Source organism: Cynocephalus volans, chromosome 12 (genome assembly GCF_027409185.1).
Source record: "Cynocephalus volans isolate mCynVol1 chromosome 12, mCynVol1.pri, whole genome shotgun sequence".
Taxonomy (NCBI): Eukaryota; Metazoa; Chordata; class Mammalia; order Dermoptera; family Cynocephalidae; genus Cynocephalus; species Cynocephalus volans.
The window spans coordinates 28,925,571-28,947,921 of NC_084471.1; the positions used below are offsets into that span (position 1 = coordinate 28,925,571).

General features: G+C 41.3%; 1 protein-coding gene across 1 annotated transcript in view; it reads right to left on the reverse strand.

Moving 5' to 3' along the window:
- The window catches only part of PLXNC1 (plexin C1), a 141,354-nt gene that overhangs the window by 82,133 nt on the left and 36,870 nt on the right, over window positions 1-22,351 (reverse strand). The window contains exon 5 of the mRNA XM_063076002.1: window positions 5,131-5,245. Coding sequence (XP_062932072.1) covers window positions 5,131-5,245 — 115 coding nt within the window. The remainder of the gene's footprint in view (window positions 1-5,130; window positions 5,246-22,351) is intronic.

Sequence of the window (22,351 nt, forward strand, 5' to 3'; positions counted from 1 at the left end):
GATAAAGAGAGAGGGAAGACACAAAGGGTCAGATGGACACGCCAATGCAGAGACAGCTGGAACATCAATTAGCTGGCAATATCCAGGGACTAAAGAACTCCGTGCTAGGTAACATTCTATTGGGTCAACACACGATATTTTACCTAACCTTTCTCCTTACTGCCAAACAGTTGGGTTACTTCCAGCTTTCTAATTCTCTGAATGCTACTGCAACAGCATCTTCATGCTCAGGGTTTTTCTCCTTTCAAGTTACTTCCTCAGGATTCTAAGCCTGGAATTAGTGTTTCGAACAGAATGAATATATTTATGACTTTTGAAACATACTGCCAAATTGCTTTCCAAAAGGGTTGTGCTAATTGGCATCACCAACACTGGGTGTTAGCATAGCTTATTATCGCTTTAATTTGTGTTTATTTGAAAACTAGTGAGGTTGAACATATTTCCATATTTATATCTACTTTCTGAATCTTCTCTTGTGAGAATATATGCTTTCGCCTACTTACTTTTTGGTTTCTTGATGTGTTTCTTTTTCTTTTTTCCTAGTTTTATTATCTTGCAATTAATATTTCGTCTTGGCAAATATTTTTCCTAAGTGCATGCTTTGGTTACCTCTGCATTGTTTATTTACTTTTGCTGCTGGCCAGTACAGGGAACACTTATTTTCTGTTGTATAGATTTTGTTAAAAAGGAAAGCCAGCATATGAATATTTTTCTTTTGTTATTACATACTTATTGCTTCAGAGTTAAGAAAATTATCATACTTTCTAATTATCTGATGTTCAATTCCATTTTCTATTAGTTCTTCTTCTTACACGAATTCCTTAATTAGCCTAATTTTTTAAATATTTAATGTAAAATATGAACTAAATTATGTTTCATAATGTAAGCCAGTTAACTCAACATGTTTTATCAAATAATTCCTTTGTTTCTTCTTATTTTATGACATCTGATTTTTAAAATTTTCACATCTATTTCTGAGCTTTCTACTATATTCTGTGGATCTATATTCCTATTTTTAAATCAGAATCATGGACTGAATTATTGTTGATATATATGCATATACATATTTACAATCTGATGAAAGTGGTCATCTTGCCTAATAAACTTATTTTTTTCAAAACATATTTTGGATATTCTCGATTAGTTCATATTATTCCAGATTAATTTTACGTTAATTTTAAGAAAATGCCTATTCAAATTTCACTGGAATTGTATGAAATCTAGAAAAATAGGTTCAGCGATAAATGCTGGCGAGGCTGCGGAGAAAAAGGAACTCTCATACATTGTTGGTGGGACTGCAAAATGGTGCAGCCTCTATGGAAAATGGTATGGAGGTTCCTTAAACAATTGCAAATAGATCTACCATACGACCCAGCCATCCCACTGTTGGGAATATACCCAGAGGAATGGAAATCATCAAGTCGAAGGTATACCTGTTCCCCAATGTTCATCGCAGCACTCTTTACAATAGCCAAGAGTTGGAACCAGCCCAAATGCCCATCATCAGATGAGTGGATACGGAAAATGTGGTACATCTACACAATGGAATACTACTCAGCTATAAAAACGAATGAAATACTGCCATTTGCAACAACATGGATGGACCTTGAGAGAATTATATTAAGTGAAACAAGTCAGGCACAGAAAGAGAAATACCACATGTTCTCACTTATTGGAGGGAGCTAAAAATTAATATATAAATTCACACACACACATACACACACACACACAAACGGGGGGGGGGGGAAGAAGATATAACAACCACAATTATTTGAAGTTGATACAACAAGCAAACAGAAAGGACATTGTCGGGGGGGAGGGGGGGAGGGAGAAGGGAGGGAGGTTTTGGTGATGGGAAGCAATAATCAGCTACAATGTATATCGACAAAATAAAATTAAAAAAATAAAAATAAAAAAAAATAAAGTTTAGGAAAACTAAGCTATAAAAAAAAAAAAAAAAAAAAGAAAAATAGGTTCAGGAAGAAGTGACATTTTTACGACATCTTCCCACCAAGAATTGTAGAATGTGTCTGGATATATTCAAATAATTTTTATGTCTTCCAAGAAAATACCTAGTGTATTTTTGTTTTTATTTTTATTTATGCTTATGATTTTAACTGATAAGGTTTTACTATGATGAATTATACATAGCCTTAACAGATCACTGCTCTGCTATCTAATTACTATAGAAAGAATAGCTTAAGATAAGCTGTTGCAAAACCCAAATCACTAATTTTGTTAACTGTCTCCAACATGAATCTCCTAGCAAAAATGATTTTAAAATGTAGGGTATATACATATCTTGCTCTTTAAGTTTATGCTTGAGTAGTTCTGTTGTTTTTATGAATGGGACCTTTTATAAATTGATGTTAAAAGTTTGTTTTACCTGACGTAGTAAAGTTACTGATATTTGAGTATCTATTGAACATTTAGTATTTCATTTAACTTTTATTCTTTTGAATAGTGTTTAAAGCTAACATATTTAGATTTTGCAGATATGCCACCACTTAAGATTAGAAATAATGATATATTTGTATATTTAATTCCAATCATTTCTACTACCTGTTTCTTGTGTTACTGCACTGGACAGAACTTTAGAAACAATGTTGATCTTATCACTGATGGTGGAATTCCTTGTTTTCGTTCTGACTTGTAAAAGAATGTTTCTAGTGTCTCTTAAGGAACCATGTTGTTTGTGAGAAATACTTATTCCTATGTCTTTTCTATTTTTATTAGTATAAACCATTTTTACTGAATGTTAAAATCTCTTTATGGGTATGCAAATATATAACTTTACATAATGCAAAAATGTATCACGTCATACATCCTTTTTTGTGTTTGTCTGTGCATGTGAGGCTTTCACTTGTCTTCTTTTTACTTGTCTCTGCCTTCCCTGTCCACCACATCAGTCATTCTGCCAGGGGAGCCCTGTTTATAACTTCATATGAATTTTTCCATATTGTTCTCCATGATCAAAACCATATAAGGACATATATCCATAAACATATACAGGGATATTTTTGGACCAATATAAGATCATGACATGCATACTTTTTTGCATCTGGCTGTTTTTACTCAACAAAAACCTCACAGAAATTCCTACATGACAACTGGAATTGCTCTAATTATTTCCTTCTCATGCCAATTCCATAGTGAGGATGAGGATATACTATTATTTAATTGTTTTGTGTAAAGAAACAAAGCTTCTTGTGAACAGAGGTTCTGCATTATATGGGGGGTTTTCTGTACATACAAGGTTACTAGAATGTTACCAGGCATATGATGGGCAGTTAGCAAATACTCTACAAATTGGGCTAATAGATGGAATTGGGGACAATCACAGACTGCCACCTCTGTAGGTCAAAGTAAGGTATTTTTTAAATTAAAAAAGACCTGAAACTTTCAGGTAAATCATAGATGGTCATAAGGGTAGGAACTATTTTGAAATAACATGATCAAGAGATGGAGTCAGATGTCTTATCAACACTTAAAATAATCAGTCCAAGGTTGGTTTCAAAGAATGGCTTTAATCAAATTATTACATTCTTATCTCTTTTTCCTTGAGAGTGATGGTGAGCTGGAGAGAGTGAGGTAATTGTTGGTGGGAAGAGTCTAGAAGTAGAGTAAGCCACAGTGGGACTCAGGGTGGAGAAGAAAGCACTAGTGGTTGTCTAGGTGGTAAGCACTTTTTGAAATGTTCCAAGCTAAGTATAAATGATGATTAATTTATACTTGTGAGCCCATAGATAGGTAAGCAAATTGTATAAGAAGCACTTTTTATTTAATGAATAAGCTACTTCCTCACACTACATTTAGTTGAAGTATTACCCTTAAATTTTTTTAAATGATGAAAAAAAAAGTCTTACATTATCTTAACCAATTATTAGAGTCATGGGTATATTCAAGGATCATGGTACTTTCTACCATTTTCTATCAGCACAAAAGTCAGTTATCTTTCAGACTGATGAAAGAAATTAAAATTTGGCCATATCTATGCTTAGATGCTTAAGCATCTTTTCCACCAAATCTATTTATTCTGATTCGAGGCTGTTAGAAATTTTTATGAAGGCTTTTAAAGTTCTTTTTTTTTTTACCCCCCAGGAAGACAACAGAAAGTGACAACAGCCAAATAAGTTTAAATCGGTGAGTTCTGATCAGTTATGACTTGAAAGCTTGATTCTTTTATTATTTATCACTCATTAAATGTTCTGGCTCTCCTTTATTAAATGTTAAATCATCTTAAGTGGTATGGTTCTTGCTATTTATTTGAAATGGCAAAGTGTAAGGGAAAGGAGAAAGTGGCCTATTTCCTTGTTAATGTGGCATTCAAATAAAACACAGCGAGCTCAACAGACAGGTCAACTGGCTGCTGATGGGGACTCTGTACAATTATTCATAACACAAGAGCCATAATTAGGGAGAAAATGTCTCCTTACAGTACCACTGAGACTGCAAAGCAGGAATCCCGTTTTCCCGTATGGCATGGTTGGCCTGTGCATCAGAAAATGTTCGAATATGCTTATTGCTTCCTTTCTCGCATCCAGTGACAGGGCTAATGTGCTACCAAGGCGGGGTGCTGCCATAGCAAGAGCCTACTAGCTTTCCAAGGGACCCCACTGCAATATTCACCACCCACACCAGTTTTCTCTCATCTCTACCAATAAAGCCAATATTGATTGAAGCTATGAAGTTCATAAGCCTAAACACATTAGGATAAAGAACCATAAAATAAAACAGAATTCTACAATTAAGCCAAAGTGAAGGAATCTTGTTGACCATGAGTCTGAACTTCTTTTTCTCTGTTATTTAAATCAATATGTATTTCTACTATATTAAAAGTTCATCTTTTCTTCAAATTCAACTAATGAAGGTGATCATTAACTCCACAAGATGACAAAATCCATGAGTGTAGACCCATGAAGTAACTTGGTTACTACTCTAGCCCCAGCACCTTGCAGAGTGGGTGGCAAATGGTAGGACTCCATATTCACTCATGAAATGAATGGACTCATATAAACTAAGCTCATTTGGTTGCTAAAAGAGACATTTTACCCACAGAAGGAAGTCAGCATTAGTTGTATGAAATGAGACAATGCAATGGAGAAAAAAAATTAAAATCTTTCCTCTTACCTTATCTACACTGCTTCGAATTATCTGAATTTTAGGGCACTTTTTAGCTCCAGATGAAATATCCAGCCAGTTTTCTAATTTCTCTGAATGTACACAATCTCCTTGAAAAGTGCACCTAAAAAAAACAAAAAAGCAACAAAACAGCAACCCCGCACATGCATTAGTTAAAACTTTCTCATACTTGGCTTCAGTACAGAATGCCAGGCTTTGTATAGTGGATTATTGATTTTTGAGCAAGAGTAGGAACATGATGCTAAAACCATGAAAAGCAACAAGAAAATAGCAGAGTGCTTTTTCCATCATGTTTAGGAGCAGAGAACAAATGTAGACAACATGTTGAACTTAGACTCCTGAGCCATCTCTCATGACGACATTGGCAGATACATCCAAAGCTCATCCTCTCATGGATTCTAAAATACAGAGCTCTCTTCTAGAAATACCTAGCAGAGAACAGCCCAAGAAAGGGTTTACACGTTGTATAAATTTTAGGTTTGCAATTCATACTCAGAATAACAACCTATTGTATAACTGGTTTTTTTTGTTAAAAAAAAAAAAGCTACTATTTTGTGCTGTGCAGTATAATTAAATAGAAATATTTCAAGGGCAGAGTCTGCCCAAGAATTTGATAAGATATTCCATAACCATCTGCTACATAACATTTATTTAGACAGATACCAAATTATATCAAAAGATAGGGATGAAACATTTTCCAGGGCCACTTTCCCAAGTTAGCGCTCACAGGATGCCCCAAATAAGTCCTCAGTTGTGGTCACGGCCAACTCCTTTGACAAACAGATGCTCAGAAGCTAAGTGGTGAGATCACTGGCTTGCTCGGTGTGTCAGTCACCCTAGGTCACGCTAACTTGGGAACCTTTGCCTCACCAGATGGGCCACCAACCCGACAAGAACAATGAACACAAAATGCCATGTTATCTTCAAACAGTGTGGGACTCCCTAGACGTTCTGTCGAGTAGTATCAAGTAAAGAACAACATATCTGTGGTATCTACACCTCCTCAAACCTGAAGGTAAAATGAAGGGGTTGTGAAACCAGTGACAGCGAGTTTTAAAAGAAACTGAAAACACATGAATCATGAGATTGAACAGCAACCAAATGATGTCCACATGCAGCTGTGGCAAGTCCCTAAGGGGATCCAAGTCGAATGAGGCATATATGGACGTGCCCAAGTGGCGTACTGAATTTCACCAAGGTTTTATTTCTTCTTGCTCTTCCTTCTCTCTCTCTTTTTAATTATTAAGAATTGAGGCCTCATGACTTCGTCTTTGAGCTCTGTGCTAGTTTGAATATGGCAAAAATAGAACAGGAAGTCAGTGAGTTTCACTAAACATCATCCCCAAGCACAATACTTTCCACATGTCATGCTCTTCTGACATTTTGGGGAACCCTGCTCGTAGGGAGCACATCTGTGTCCCAACTGCCCCTTCATGCTAACTCCTTCTTCAACATCACAGGCAAGGGGATTTTCATCAGCAATCCTCCAAAGCCATAAATCTATCTGACCCTTGATGGCTAGCTCGTCCGTCACGGACATTAAGTTCAAATTAAATGGCCTCTCCATGTCAGCGAGAGTTTGCAACGAAGGGACCAGTACTGCTAAACTGAAATACAGAGGATGGTGAGGCTGGTTTCTTATTCTGTATCCAAAAGGCATCACGACCGTCAAAAACTCCCTGCCTCTCATGGGCACTTTGGTTTGTGTAAGGCACTTCCTCTGCCTATAAGAAAAAAAAAATTAAGCCAATTTTAGAGAGGCTGGAGTACAAATATTGTTGTAGGCTCTTAATGCTGCTTGGGAAGTCAAAGCCTAAGGCTGCCAAAAAAACAAGTGTAAAATATTTCATACACATTGTGGTACGATTTGCCAACTGGGAGGCAGAAGACAGTAGTGCCACTGAGCTATCGCTCCCTTTTCTGAACTCCTATAGCATTTCTTGTCAAAACCACACATTTTGGTATTTAATCATATGCTGCCTTGAGTTACAACTTAACCATTTTATATGTTTATGTCATTTCTCTCCAAGTAAGCTCTAAGTTCCTCAAAGGAAGGGAGAATGTCTTTAATATTTCTTCAGCAAATCCCTCAGCATCTGGCAGCATGATATGCAAATACTACAGTTTCAATAAACATTTTTCAATGAAATGGATAAAATATGAAATCTCTATAGGTCTTTTCTGTTGGTGATTTTTCTTCTTATGTCCGACTCCGCCTTATGGTAAAGAGACTATTTTTAACGTAAGCTAAATGTTCGCACCTGGGGGTCAAATTAGGAGTTCAGGTTTTCGGTTTATTTAAAAAAAGAAAAAGACAGAAAAGAAAATACATAATGAATCTTTCCTTTTCTATTTTGCATAAGGTAAAAGAAAATCTAATAATATTAAGTAACTCAACATCAATTCCTTGTTTGTATAGAAAAAAAAAAAAAGAAAAACCTCTGAAATTTCTGAGCTCCCATTCCTTGCCTCTCACCAATAAAAAAATAAATAAAAAGCAAACCGTGACACCAAGAATGTATAACCAGATGGTCAACCAACAACAGTGTCTTTTTACTTCTCAAATATTGCAGATTATAAAATCCTCATGGCAGTACATTACGCGCACAGTCACATTTCTGAAGGAGGGGGGCAGATCTTAGAGCTCCCACATTTTAGTAAACAAAACCAGTTAGTTTGAAATAATTCCTTTTGAAAGTTATCACTCTTATTCCTGTGTATCAACGAAAGCAATGGCCAAGTGCAAACACACTTAAGCGATTGCCCTGATAAAATTAAAATCTCATTGTCAGACACGACTCTTAACAAGGCCGATGCCTCAGTGATGCACTTTCAAATAGGCTGATTTCTTAACTGGCTTCATTTCAATTTCTTCAGGCCCCGGATAGGAGGAAAATTGGATTCCGATGAGAATGGGTGCATCCTGGAGAAAGTGGTAGAGATATATTTGCTTTTTTTCACCTAAGCTATTCCTTTAGCCCCATCCTTTACTGAGGAGCTATCTGAAAGTCCTAAGACTCCCAATAAGTATTTTATTTTTCTGGTCTTTATTTCCAGTTAGATCTCCTGCCTACATGATAAAGCCAATAAGCAAACGCAAGCCTATTTGCAAATTAGAAAGTAGAACCTGCCCAAAGGCAAAGAAAAGGTTGCCTGAAGAAAAAAAAAACCCAAATGAAAAAGTTAAGGTAAGAAAAACAACTTTCCTTAGGTGAAAAACACTGTATGTGGAAACAATTAAGTGAATGAAACTATTTAAGAAGGCTGGTTCTTATGAGTTTGCTATGAAATCTGCTGTAGAGCTTAATTTATTCAAAATAATAATGAGTTTGATTTTGCCATTAAACTATATATGTATATGATCACCCTCTCCTCACCCTTAACTCATAAAAAAATGTTCCAAACCTACCCAGGCCCCAACGCATGAACAGGAAGGTTTCAGACACTTGTTTCTAAGTTTGCTGTTAGACATTCAGAAAGTATTTTCATAAGTTTGGGTTTTGCTTCCTGAGTTCAGGTTTGCTTCCTGAGTTCATGGAAATCTGTGTAACCCATAATATGCCTGAATAAGTACCCCACCTGGGCGTGGAGGGAGTATAACTTTGTGCCAGACACTGTTCTGAGTGCTCACAGCGAGTTCTCACAACAACCTCATTCTACAAGGATGAAACAGAGGCTCAGAGAAGTACAGTAACAGGCCGAGGCCACACAGCTGCTAAGTGGCAGAAGTCTGACTGCGGAGCCACACACTTGGCCCCTGGGTGTCTGGCTTCCTATGGACTCTAACCACCATTTAATAAAGTGCACAAAGATAAAGACAGAGTTCCTCCTGGCTTCCTGGGGCCTCAACAGTAGTTGGAGGATGAAGTTGGGCCAGGACGAGGGGACAGGGATGGGGACCCCAGGAACAGAGAACAGAGAAGATGAGGCAGAGTCTCTGGGAAAAAAAGGTAGCAAGGATTTGGGAGGGAAACACTGAGATTAGATTCTGAGAGGCCTCACCTATCACTAGTCCTGAATACCAAACATCCAGCTGGAGGTTAAAATTCCAGGCAGCCCTGGACTTACAATCTATTGTATTAAAAAAAAAAAAAAATTTGCTTGCAAACCATCTGCTTATAATATGAGATACATTTTTCCCCATAGAGATAATGTGATAACCAGTGATTAGGTTTCCAGGTTAGCCCACAAAACCTATTTATCCATAATGTAACTTCAATACTATATATTTGCAATTTTATAGCAGAAAATAAGATTGCAGCCATTTGCATTATATAGCAGTTTTTCTTTTTCTTTACTTATTTGTGTTTCTGCTCAGCTGGTAGTCTGGGAACAGTGCCCAGCTGGATCGACTTTTAAATTTATTATTACAGTATTGTATTTATACAGCATTTCTATTTTTTTTTAATGGGCATGGCTTAAATTATTAATTGTTTTCATGCCAACATAAAACTCAGGGATGTCCACCTCTGAAAAGAAGCTGAAATTTCCAGGTAGGTCAAATGCCCATGGACTGACTGGGCTGGGGGACCTTGAGAAACTGATTCTATTAGGCTAGAATCTCTCAGTAAAAATTTACCATTTATTCAACCTTGAAATAGAAACTCTGAACTCAGAAATGTAACTTCTACTTCCTGCCACTCGAATTTCATCAGCATCCTCTAATCTAATAGTTCACGAGGAGCAGACAGTCCCTGAAGGAATCTGATAACTAAATATCAGGTAATTGGCTTGAATGTGGGGGTTAGTGTGACCTATTCCAAAGATTCTATACTGATATAATGTCAGAAAACTTTTAACAAGGAAACAATCCAGCTTCTCTTTCTCGCAGGGAATAGGAGACTTACATTCATGCTGCAAACCATCCGAAGGTCTTTTGCTAAGTGATTTTAAACAGATGTCTGCATTTTTAGGAAAAGCACAGAGTCCAAAGGCACAGGCCAGGTGGTCTCCAGAATCGGGGGACTTTCATTCCAATTGCCAGTCCGTGAGATGAAGAAACCAAAGTCTACTAAATAGAATAGACGAGGAAGTCACTGTGACAAACTAAACTCTGAATTAAAGGCCTCCCGTGTCAGGAAAGGGGAATGCCAAAATAAAAGACCAAAATAACTTGCTGGAAAAGCTGAAAAATTGGATCTTCATCACTGGAGCTGAAAGTCAATCTACATGATAAAATTATGCTAATAACAGAGACAATTTAGAAGATGTTTTTAAAAAGCAAAAACATCTAACATGCCAGGCAATGTCTTTTCACATGATTTCATTCATTTATTCTTCACAGCAAACCTATGAAGTAGCTACAATAATTGTCCCCGCTTTCCAGATAGGGGAAAATGAGGCACAGAAGGCTCCACAGTGCTTTCCTAAGGTCACAGAGTTAGTAGATGGAGGAGCTGAGATACAAAACCAGGCAGTGTGTAGCTTCCAAATCCATGGTCTCATCTACTACGCTACATTGCTTCTCACAGTAGCTAACATTGACCGAGCCCTTCTGTCTCAAGACTGTTTAGTGTTGCTCTAACAGAATACCACAGACTGGGTAATTTTTAAAGAACAGAAATTTAGTTCTTGCAGTTCTGGAGGTTGGGAAGTCCAAGGTCGAGGGGCCTGCATCTGGTGAGGGCCTTCTTGCTGTGTCCTCACATGGCAGAATGCAAGAGGGCAAGAGAGGGCACACGCTCGAAATAGAGCAAGAAAGCAAGGGCTTCAAGCCCTTTTAAAATTGGCATTAGTCCATTCATGAGGGTGGAGTCTCAAGACCTAAACACTTCTCATCAGGCCCCACCTCCCAGCACTGTTGCACTGGGCATTAACTTTCTGACACATGTTTTTTGGGGGGACATGGTCAAACAGTAGCACCTTCCCAGCACCTATGGGCCAGGCACTGTTTCTAAGGTTTTCTGGAATTAACTCATTAATCCTCACAAGCACCTCATGAAGTAGGTGTTATTGTTACTACTCTGTGTCATCAGTAAGGAAACTGAGGTACAGAGAGGTTAGTTAGCGTGGTGTCTGCCACTGGCATCCATACTCTTACTGCTACACCAAATTACTCAAAAATTTTAAAGGCTTCCAGGATAGCAACATCATGAATGCCAAGATAATGGTAAATAGGCTCTCCGAGGGCATGGTCATATAGGCAAATAGAGGTTTTATTCCATTTCTCAGCATATCTCAAAGTGTGTTCCTTGGGTTGTTTTGGATGTTAGTGTTAAAGTAGGGTTCTATTACTAAGAAGTTTGGAAAACACTAGTTAAATACCATTAAAAGGTTTCTCTGCTGCAGGACTTCTTAGAGCCTTGAGCATGCTGTTGTGCTTTATAACTTTCCAAACCAAGAATGAATGATGCACGATCTTCCAGCTTTTTTGTTACGGATGTTCTGAGGGATTAGAAATTCTAGTCACACACATGCATTGGGAAACACTGCCCTATCCTGTTTAATGAACAATAATCTAGATGGCAGATCAAGTTAGAAAACTTCGTGCCTCTTTGGACTAATTTGGGTAACTCTCATACCCAACTCATCATGGACTATTAATTCTAAGCATCTAAGATATCCTCTGCCTCTGTCCTCACCCATCATCTCTCACCTGGGCTCCTGCAGCAGTCACCTGACTGGCCTCTCTCCTTCCCACCTCCAGTTCCTTCCAATCAACCTCCACACCAACAAACAGATTATTCTCAAGCACAAAGTGGAGGCTGTCACTCCCTGCCTAAAAATCTCCAATGGCACCCTTTCACCTCCACTAAACTCCCCTACCTAAGTTCTGTTCATGACCCGGAGCTTATAACATGTGTTTCCACACACATCTCCTGACACTATGATCTAGCCCCTGCCTTCCTTTCCAAACTCATCCCCAGGATTGTGGGTTGATGAGTCTGTCTCTCTACCTAGACTGCAAGCTCCTGGAAACACTGATCCCTGATACCTAGCACACAGCACCTGGTAGAGAGCAAGCATTTGATAAACATGTGCAGTTTATCCAGGCCCTCCTCAGCACATGCTGTGCCCACTGCCCAGAGCCCTAGGGCCTGCAGCACTTGGTAAAATCATGTTTATTGTTCAAGGGCTAATTCAGTGTCGCCTCCTTCTTGATGCCTGCCCAGCATCCAGGAAAAGTGGCTGCTCCCTCCTGTGTATCCCCATGGTGCTTTACATAGCTCCTAGTATATACAGCACATGGCATTAGTGGTGAATTGCTTGTTTCTCCAACTAGAATGTAAGTCCCCCAAGGAAAAGGCCCACCTCATTCGCCTTGGCATCCCCAGGGCCTAGCACCCTACCAGGCGTTCATTCTACAGACACTTACTGAGTGCCCATCAGATGCCAAATACTATACGAGGCACTGGGGACATGCTCTCTTAATGAGCTTTCATGCCAGTGAGGCACGCAGACAAAAACCAAATAAGCAGACAATCATTGAAAGTAATTTCAAATTCAGTTAAGTCTTCTTAGCAGAAACCAAAGATATAGTAGAAAGGAACCTACTTTAGACAGGCTGGACAAGAAAGATGGCATTTCAGCTCAGAGTTCAAGGATGAGAACCATGTAGTCATGTAGTCACATCCACAATAGCGGGAAGAGCATTCTAGGCAGAAGGAACAGCATGTGCAAAGTCCCTGAGTTCACTTAAAGCATGGTCTCTGCAAGGAACTGATTAAATAGACCAGCCTGGCTAGAACTTAGTGGTGGAAGAGGGAATGGATCTGCGTTTACAGGCTGGTGACCTTGAGCAAGCCACGTAACCTCTCTGTGACTTACTCTCTCCATCTACACATATGCAAATAATAATAGTTTCCACCTCATAAAGTTGTTACAAAATGCACACCCATTTAAAGGACTTACAATATTGCCTCAATAAATATTAGCAATTATTATTATAATGTGGGCAACTGAAACAGAATTTAGGCAAAAATTTGGATGACATAAACCAAACACAAAATGGCAGTGAGAAGAAAGGGACTGGGGTGATGAAATTCACCAGCTGCCCATGTGCACTGCTTACACAGACCAGCTCCACATCCAGTCTGCCTTTTCTGTGTAAGGAGGCAGCCCCAGTTCAAGGCTTCTTGGAAGATTCTGAATCTTAACTCTTCTTCCTCCCAAGGCTGAAGGGTTCTTTGGGGTCTTCTCATGCACCAGCTGGTAGAGCACTTTCCCTGGAGTATTGAGATTACTTGTTCGCTGTCTGCTTCCCACACTAACCTGCGAGCTTCTCCAGGACACATCTGCATTCATCTTTGTTTTCCCCAGGGCCTAGTACAGGGCCTGGCCCATGGCTGGGATTCAACAAACGTTAGCTGGATTGGATTAAGAATTAAATTTTAAAGTGATTAAATTCTTGCCTATGTCTCCTTGATACCAGCATAAGTTGTTTCATTGATTTTTGTTCACTGGGTTGGCCTGTTAACTGGCATAGTGGAAAACCAGCCTTTGTCTTGAAACTTTGAGCTATTTAGCACACATAAAACACATTTGCAGAGCAAAACACTCACACAAAAGGGATTTGTGGCCATTGCCCCATGTGGTTCTTTTGTGGGTGACAAGTGTACTAAAAGTTGGCATTTTTATTTCCGAACGCAAAGCATGGACTGAAGAATTTAGGGAACACATTTAAAAAAAATGTAGCATGGAAAGAAAAATGGGAAAATTATACTTCTTGAGCCAGGAAGGTCTGGGTTCAAAGCTGTTCTCCTGCACATTCCCTGTGTAACTGGGGGCACATTTCCTAGCCTCTGTGGGCCTCAGTTTTCCCACCAGTAAATAGATAGCAATGATATTAAAACCCTATCTTCCTGAGAAAAATATCAAATTCCACGCTTGGCTTATCTGAAATGGTACACTCTCCATTCAGCAGAATAAAAGCATTTAAACATTACAAAAGCAAAAAGCAAAAGACTGTCAGGAAGGCTTCCGATGAAGATCTGAACATTACGTCTGAATGTGGAGGAGTTGCTGGGAACAGGACAGATACTAGGTCACAAAGACAAGTGAAAACATTTGAGGAATTTTTAAAAGCCAATCAATACCTCCTTATGAAAGTGCATGCTGCCTGAGATAAGGTCATTTTTTAAAAAATCTATTGCATTAAAACATATATTTACTAAAAGGGATGTTCTTAATGGTGCTTGTTGGAAGTCTGAGAGCATCAATTAAGAGATGGTGCGGATAAGTAGTTTGGATGCTGAGGTCTGAGGATTTCAATTGCCAGCTCTACCAAACAACAAAAAAAATTGGCTTCTGAGCCAGGTGAGCATTCTCCCTGTGCCAACTGCTGCCAACTGTCTGGGCTGCTGAGGGTGGAGCTGTGCCCCTTAACAGTTTCATTCCCTCTTCACCTCTGCTTTGAAATAAGTAGGATTTATTCACAGCTCCTCTAACAGCTGATAAAAGGGATGAAGAACAGGGGGACCCAGGTTGACCCCAGGTCCCTCTCCAGTGTTAGATGGCCCCCAGCATTCTCAGTAACCCACATGCATGGGTTCAGCCTGTGCCAGGGTAATTCAGTAACGCCCCGAGGCCCAAACAACATAGTCCTCTCTGCTCCCCACTGCTTGCACCCACAGGCAATTGTCCTACTTCCTTCTACACAATTAGTCGGCACAATGGGGTCCTCACATAAGAAGGAGGGGCTGCCCCCAAATCTCATTATTATCATTATCACTGTCATTAGAGCCGCACTGGACCATAAAGAAGTGTCACCACATAGACAAAGTTAGAACGATCTTCTCTCCCAAATTGTCTTCCTGGCCATTCCACTAAATATTGCCATAACCTGTGAAGGGGGTACCTCCAAAGCTGGATGTCCTCCTTCAGGCCTTGGCACAGACATCCCTTTCTCAGTGAGGCCTTCCAGGACCCCCTGTTTAAAACAGTAACCTGCTCTGCCCCCAATCAGTGCTCCTATTCCCTTTCTCTGCTTTATTCTTCTTCATAGCACTGATCACCACTGGACATGCTCTCTATTTCCTTATTTATTTTTACACTGTCCATCTTCCCTCATGTAGTGGATTCATGAAGGAATGGTGTTCTCCCAAAATTCATGTCCACCCAGAACCTCAGAAGGCAACCTTATTTGGAAACGGGGTTTTTGCAAATGCAGGGAGTTAAGGATCTCAAGATGAAATCATCCTGGATTAAGGGTGTCCAATAATTGGTGTCTTTCTAACAGAAAAGAGAGGGAGATTTGGACACACGCAGGGAAGAAGTTCATGTTTAGATGGAGGGAGAGATGGAGTTATCCTGCCACAAGCCAAGAAATACCAGGAGCCACCAGAAGCTGGGAGAGGAGAGGAAAGGTCCTCCCCTTGAGCCTTCAGAGAGAGCCAGGCATTGTTGACACCTTGATTTCTGACTTCTGGCCTCCAGAACTGTGAGAGGATAAATTTGTGTTGTTTTAAGTCACCCAGTTTTTGGTCACTTGTTATGGCAACCCTAGGAAACTAAAACACCTCATTAAAAGGACCTCCATGAGGGAAAGGATTTTGGTCTGTGTTGTTCACTGCTAAAGCTTAGAATCCTAGTGCTTAGGACAATGTCTGACACGTACTATGTACTTAATAAATATCTGTCGAATGAATACATGGATGCTCAAACTTTCAAGGTGGAGGGGTTTCTGTAGCTCAGGTGGGCCTGAGTTACATCGTCTTTCTTGTGCCTATCAGTGATCATGAAAGGTCCATTGGGCCATTTGCTCCAGGCTCCCCCATCTCCTCCCACTGCCGTGAAGGATAATGCCTCTTTCTTGTTTCTCTTCCCTCTTGCTACAGTGGTAGATAAACATACGGCTTGAGAGTTAGAACTAAGCCTAGATTTGAACCCTTGTTCCACTACTTATGTAACCTGCGGTAGGTGAATAATGCCCACCAAAGAGGTCCATGTCCTAATCCCTGGGACCTGGGACTTTGTTATCTTTCATGGCAGAAGGACTTTGCAGAGGGGATTACATTAAGAATCTCTATATGGGGAGATTAGCTTGGATTATCTGTGTGGGTCCAATGTAATCACAAGGTCCTTACATGAGGAGGCAGGACAGTCAGAGTCAGGGAAGATGTGAGGATGGAAACAGAGTTTACAGCCAGAGAGACTTGAAGATGCTACACTGCTAGCTTTGAAGATGCAGAAGGGGCCATGAGCCAAGGAATGCAGGCAGCTTCAGAAGCCAGAAAAGGCAGGAAAACAGATTCTCTCTACAGCCTTCAGAGGAAACACAGCCCTGTTAACACCTTGATTCTCCAGAATTGTAAGATAAATTCATTTTGTTTTAAGCCAACAAGTTTGTGGTAGTTTGTTACAAGCAGCAGGAGACTAATACACAACCTAAGCCTGGTGTCTCCTCTACAAAGTGGGAACTGTAATAGTTCTTGCTTCATAGGGTACCAGGAGTACTAAATGGAAGGTGGCATGGAACGTCAGAGTACCGTGCCCAGGGTACATTAAGCATATTCTTCTCCAGCCATGCAGACTGTCTCCCAGCCGGGCCTGGACTCGAGGCAGGCTTCCTGGGGGGTGGGGGTGGGGACTACAATGCATTCAAGAAGGATGAGTGGGCACCCCCTGCTGGACCTCTCTACTGATCAGCCCTCAGAGGCCCCCTCTGCTGCATACGGCCTACCTCTCACGATGGTGGATCAGACTAACTCAGGCTTCAGAAGAACACAGCCACAAGTTACTGTGCACCAGGGACTGTTTTGGTCAGGTTGTAGGATAGAGGCCCTGGTGGTGAGGGTTCCTTTAGGGTTAATGGTTGCTCTGGGGGACCTGACAAAGGAGTGTTTCTTGGAGGAGAGACCTCAAGACAGGAGAGCAAGGCAAGGCAAGGAATGGGGGTGTGTCCACAAGCAAATCATTTAACTCTTTTTTGTTTGCTACTGTGGGACATTGAGGACGAATACATTTAGCACTCAGGTTTTGGTTTTCTCTCCTGTGTTAAAAATCCCTTTTTGTTACTCCCAACCCTTCAGAAAGTTTGATAGGGAGACCAGCCCTAAAGCCCTGCTGTTAGGCCAAGTTGAGAAATGATCTCTTTCTCAATCTCGTGTGTAGAACAGCCTAACAGCAGCTGAAGACCTAAAAACAGCTATATGGGGCTGCTTGAAGGTCTTCCAACTGTTGGCATGGAAGAAACATGTCAAAGAATACTGGGAGAATATTAAATTTATACAAATAATGGAGGGGAGCATACAGGTACCTTATAATTAGCCTACCTGGGGGCTTTGTCACCATCCTGCACATACTCTGTGCAGGGCTGGGCATTAAGGATGGGACAATAAAGGCAAGTGTGGTCTTTCCTGTATGGCCCCTTTACTGAAAGGACCCAGCTCTGACTCCATCATGACCAGAGCAAGCAGAGCCCGTCGTGGTGTTGGAGAGGTAGGGAGGTACGTGAAATTTGCAGAAAAAACTGCCAAGTAGAGGACACAGGAAGTGGTGTGAGATAAACTCAGTCTTTACCAAATACACCACAGGAAAGTGACCCTGGAAGGGCGGGAGTGGGAGGTTGGGAGAGCTGATGTTTGGGTCAACACCGTTCATCTTCTACACTGCCATCAGGATAATCTTTTAAAAACACAAATATGATCATTTAAGTCCTCTGCTTAAAACCATTTAATGAGTTCCCACTGAACCCACTGATAAAGTCCACCCTCAGCCCTTCACATCCTGGTCTCACCCAGCACCTCCGTGCACTTCCTTCCTTCCAGAGCCAGTGCCCTAGTGACACGGTTCAATCTGCCACTCCCTAAACAGACCTCTTACTGTGCTGGTTCTTCTGCCTGAAATGCCTCCCACCTGCTCTTCCCTTGGTGAAAGTCTGCTCAGGCTTCAAAGCCGAATTTTAAAGTCACCTCCTCTCTGAAGCCTTTCCCAGCTGTGGAGACAACTAACTAATGGCCCTTTCCTTGGGCTTCTACCATAACAATAGCTAACACTATTGTGCTTCCTGTGAACCAGGCCCTGTGCCAAGAACTACCTACCTGATCTGATTGAATCCTCTCAGCAACCCGCGGAGACAGGTGCTATTATTAACCCTACTTTGCAGAAGAGGAGACATGGCACAGAGAAGATAGGAAACTTGCAGGCTGCACAGAAGCCCACATTCGACCCCAAGCAAGCTGACTCCGGGACTTCACTTGTCCTCTGCTGTTCTGCTCACCCTGCCAGTGTGGAAGCCAACCCTCAGCATTGCTGTGCATCCCCAACAGGCTGCTTCTCTGACATTCCTACAGAGCAAGCAACACCTCTGTCCATCTGGTCACCTAAGGCAGAAGCCTGCACTCCTTCCTTGACCATCTCAACACCAAAGTCACCACACAGCTGGTAAAAGAGCAATAGCTTGCCCCACTGCACGCCGGAGACTCCACGGTGGCGTCTCTTGGAAGCCCTTCCCCATCCGACTTAGGTGCTCATCCTTTGGGCTCCAACCTAGTGCCTAGTCCAGTGTCTGGGACACAGGAGGAGTCCAGTATGTGTGTGGGTATCACTTCTTTATTTTCTTTGTGAGGTCTTAGCTCAAGGGAGAAAGAATACATCTTCCGGAAGAACCGTGGCCACCTTGACATTTTATTTTTCATTTTATGGCCCTATTTTTAGTGTGTCAGACTCTAGGGGGAATCTAATTAATCACCAAGTCCTATCAATTCTATCTTCCAAGTAGCTCTCAAATCCACCCTCCTCTTCCTATCACCACCTCTATCACTCTAATTTAGTCCCCAGTCTCTTGTTGGTTTACTATCACCTGCTAACTGGTCTGCAGGCTTTCAGCGTTGTCCCCTCCAGTCCACCGGAGTCCTTGTTCTAAAACACATCTGATCTGGTTGCTCTATTAATTAATGTCCTGCAATGGCTCCCCAAGGTCTTTCCAACAAAGACCAAATTCTTTAACATGGCTTACAAGGCCTTTCCTCATCGGCCCCTGGCTGCCATGCCGTCCCCATCTCCCAACACTCCCCTGCCATAGTGTCTGCTCATCCACATGGAGCTTCAGGCCAGGCTCTCCTTTAGCTCCTGGCTTTTGCACAGCCTCTTCCCTCAGCCAGCTCCCCCTGCCTCCCCTTTACCTAGCTGATAGCTGCCTACACTTCAGGTTCAGCTGAGACATCTCTTCCTCCAGGAAGCCTTCCCTGATCTTTTAAGTTTGGGCTAGATGTTTTTGGGGTTTTTTTTTTAAAGAAAATGTAATTTTATTAATTTTTTTTTTTACATTCTAGGATGTTGTTGTGGAGCAGTTGGGAGGGATGGGGAGAGAAGAACAGGGAAGGAAATGGGATGGAAGAAGGAGGGGCGGGATTGAGGGCTGTGGCACCCCCCTCATTCCCACAGGGGAGACTGTGGGGCTTCCAGCAATGGCTTGGTCATTGCCAGGCTAGGTGCAGGTTTTTTTTTTTTTTTTTTTTTTATGTGCACTCATGAAATCCTACATGTCCTCTGTGCTAGCCCTTATTATACTCTATTTCATTCATCTCCTTTACTTATTGATAGGTTAGATTATTGTTCCCAACTCTTCAATTCCTCCTGTACTAGAATTATACATCTAAACTACCCTTTGCCATGTCACTTTGCAGTGTCTCCCATTAGAGTAGGTGCAGTATATCTCTCTGCCCCACTGATGGGCTTCGCTATGTGGCTTGCTTTATCAATGGAATATTGGTGAACATGATATGAGCAGAGGCTTTCAATGTGCTGCATAGTTTAGCTTGGTCTCTTGTGCTTATGCTATCTGTCTTAAGAAGAGTACATGCAGAATGAGAGACACGAGATGAGAACTCAACCTTCAGCTTGACACAGTCCCCACTCTCCTCCCCACAGCTGACAGGTAGATCCATGAGCAAGAAAAATCAATGTAAATAAATGTTTGTTCTTGTATTCAGGGATTGTTTGTTATGCAGTATTGCTGGAGCAGAAACCTGACTGATACACTTATCCTTATCCCTCGTTAGATTGCAAGCTCTGGGTAGGCAAGAAAGAACTATCTACTGAGCATAGGGCTTAGCACATTGTAGAGGCCTGATAAACATTTGCGATTTGATGTATGACTGAATGAATGAATGTCGGCCATTGAAAGGTCTGCCTCCCTAGCTGGCATGTGAATACTTTAAAGCCAAGAATGGCATCTGATTTCTTTCAGTAGCACCTAGCTATCTCACTTCCCACATTGGGCTCTTGGTAAGTATTCAATAAATATTTGCTAAAATTAAATAAATTGAATTTTGTGGGCTGGCTTGGGAATCAATCCTTAATTTATGACATTGTTTATATGAGAAAATGCATCCTGCATGCCAAACAAACTTGCAAATGAACTTTTGGAACCTCACCCGTTCACTGGTTCAAGATTGCCAGTTTTGTGGAAATCCATAACTGAACACATGTGCTATGCTTTGCAATATGGGAGAAACTGAGAAACTGCTTCCAAACCCAAGATATTCAGCCTGCAAAAATTCACTTTCCACCCACACAGACAAATTCAGCACAGGTTGGATTTGAGGTTCCAACAATAAAATACTAGACTTTTTAGAGCTCATTGTTTATCTAATTGCTTTTTATCTGCTTATACTGGCTGCCTATTCTTAACACCCGATCAAAAGGAAGTTAAGATAGTTTTCTTGCCTCCCCCCACCCAAAAATTTACTTTCTAGACACGTGTGCAAGGAAGCTCAACCTTCTCAACAGAGAAAATAAATTATTTTTCTAAATAAATCTGTGACATTTAAAATAAACACAGTGGGATGCTCTACAGTTATAAGAAAACATCCCCCTTTAGAATTCCTAATTTTGAATGGTACTGGGAGCTTAACATGAGTCACAGATCTGAGGCTTAGTTTCATTTCATTTCATTAGGCTAGAACCAAGCCAGTTTGAAATCAAGTGATCTGACATGAATGGCTGTGAAGGGCTGTCACTCACGACTACAGAATGTTTTATAAGACTTAAGGCACAAGGCTCAACCTGCCATTGGTAGAGTTTACCAATCACTCAATCTACTTCATTCATTTAACTCATGTTTTTGAGCACATTTCAACAAAGGGAGAGGTAGAGAAATAAGGTCATTTCAGATAGTGATGGGCCATGAAAAAAATAAAACAGTGATGCCATTGTAAGTGAGAGGAGGCTACTGAAGGCTGGGTAGTAGGTAGAGAGAGATGTGTGTTCTACAACCAGATGGTCAAGAAAGAGCCAGTCATGAAAAGATCTGGGGAAGAATATTCTAGATGAGGAAATGGCAAGTGCAAAGGCCCTGGGGCCGGAACATGCTTGGCATACTCTTAAGTCAGAAAGAAAGCCAGGGTGGCTGGGGTAGAGTGAACGAAGGAGAGAGTGGCAGGAGAGTTCAGAGAAATCATGAAGGGTCACGTGAAGCCTTGTACGCAGGCCCTGGCAGTAAGGGAGTCAGGCTGGATTCTAAGATGGGAAGCCAGTGCAGAGTATTAAGCTGGCAGTGGGGGTGGGGGGGGTGGCATGATCTAATGTAGATTTTAAAAAGATCACTCTTTTTGGAGAGTGCAGGGCTGAGGGAGCAGGAACAGAAGCAGGGAAGTAGGCAGCAGCTTTTCTAGAAGGCTGGAACTCAAAGCCAGTTGTTAACAGAAGCTCCATGTCCTCAACCTCTTCTGACTGTTCCTACCACCTTCTTGGTCTTACTGAATCCAGCTCTCCCCTGAGGACAGAGCTTCCCCACACCCCTCTCAGGGGCTGGCTGCTTCCTTTCCCTCATCGCAGATGTCCTATTTGTGTCTTGCTACCTCTTTTGGGTGATTCTTCTCTCTTTCTACCCCCACCCCCAATCTTTGAAGCTCATGCCATCAGCTGGTACCACCCTACACCCCTCTTTCTTTTGATCATCTGGATCCCCCCACCCCCACCCCAGCCACTTCCCTTCATTTCTTGAATATTTAGCTCCTTGTTCTCTCCAACATTATTCCCATCATTGCTCTTGGTGACTCAATTTCCACTCAGATGACTGATCCATCTAATACGCTGGCAGCTGCCTCAGTTTCTTCACCCCTCTCTGCCAGCGATCCTGTCCTCCATCCTACTTCAACAACACAATCATACCGTAGAACTTGTCACTACCCATAACTCCACCCCCTCCACGACCTCAATGTCAAGCCCCTACAGTCCAACAATTCCCCTTTCCAGTTCCCAGCTCCAACAATTCTTAAGTCCAACCACAACCTCCAAGGCACTGATTCCCCCCACCTTTTCACAT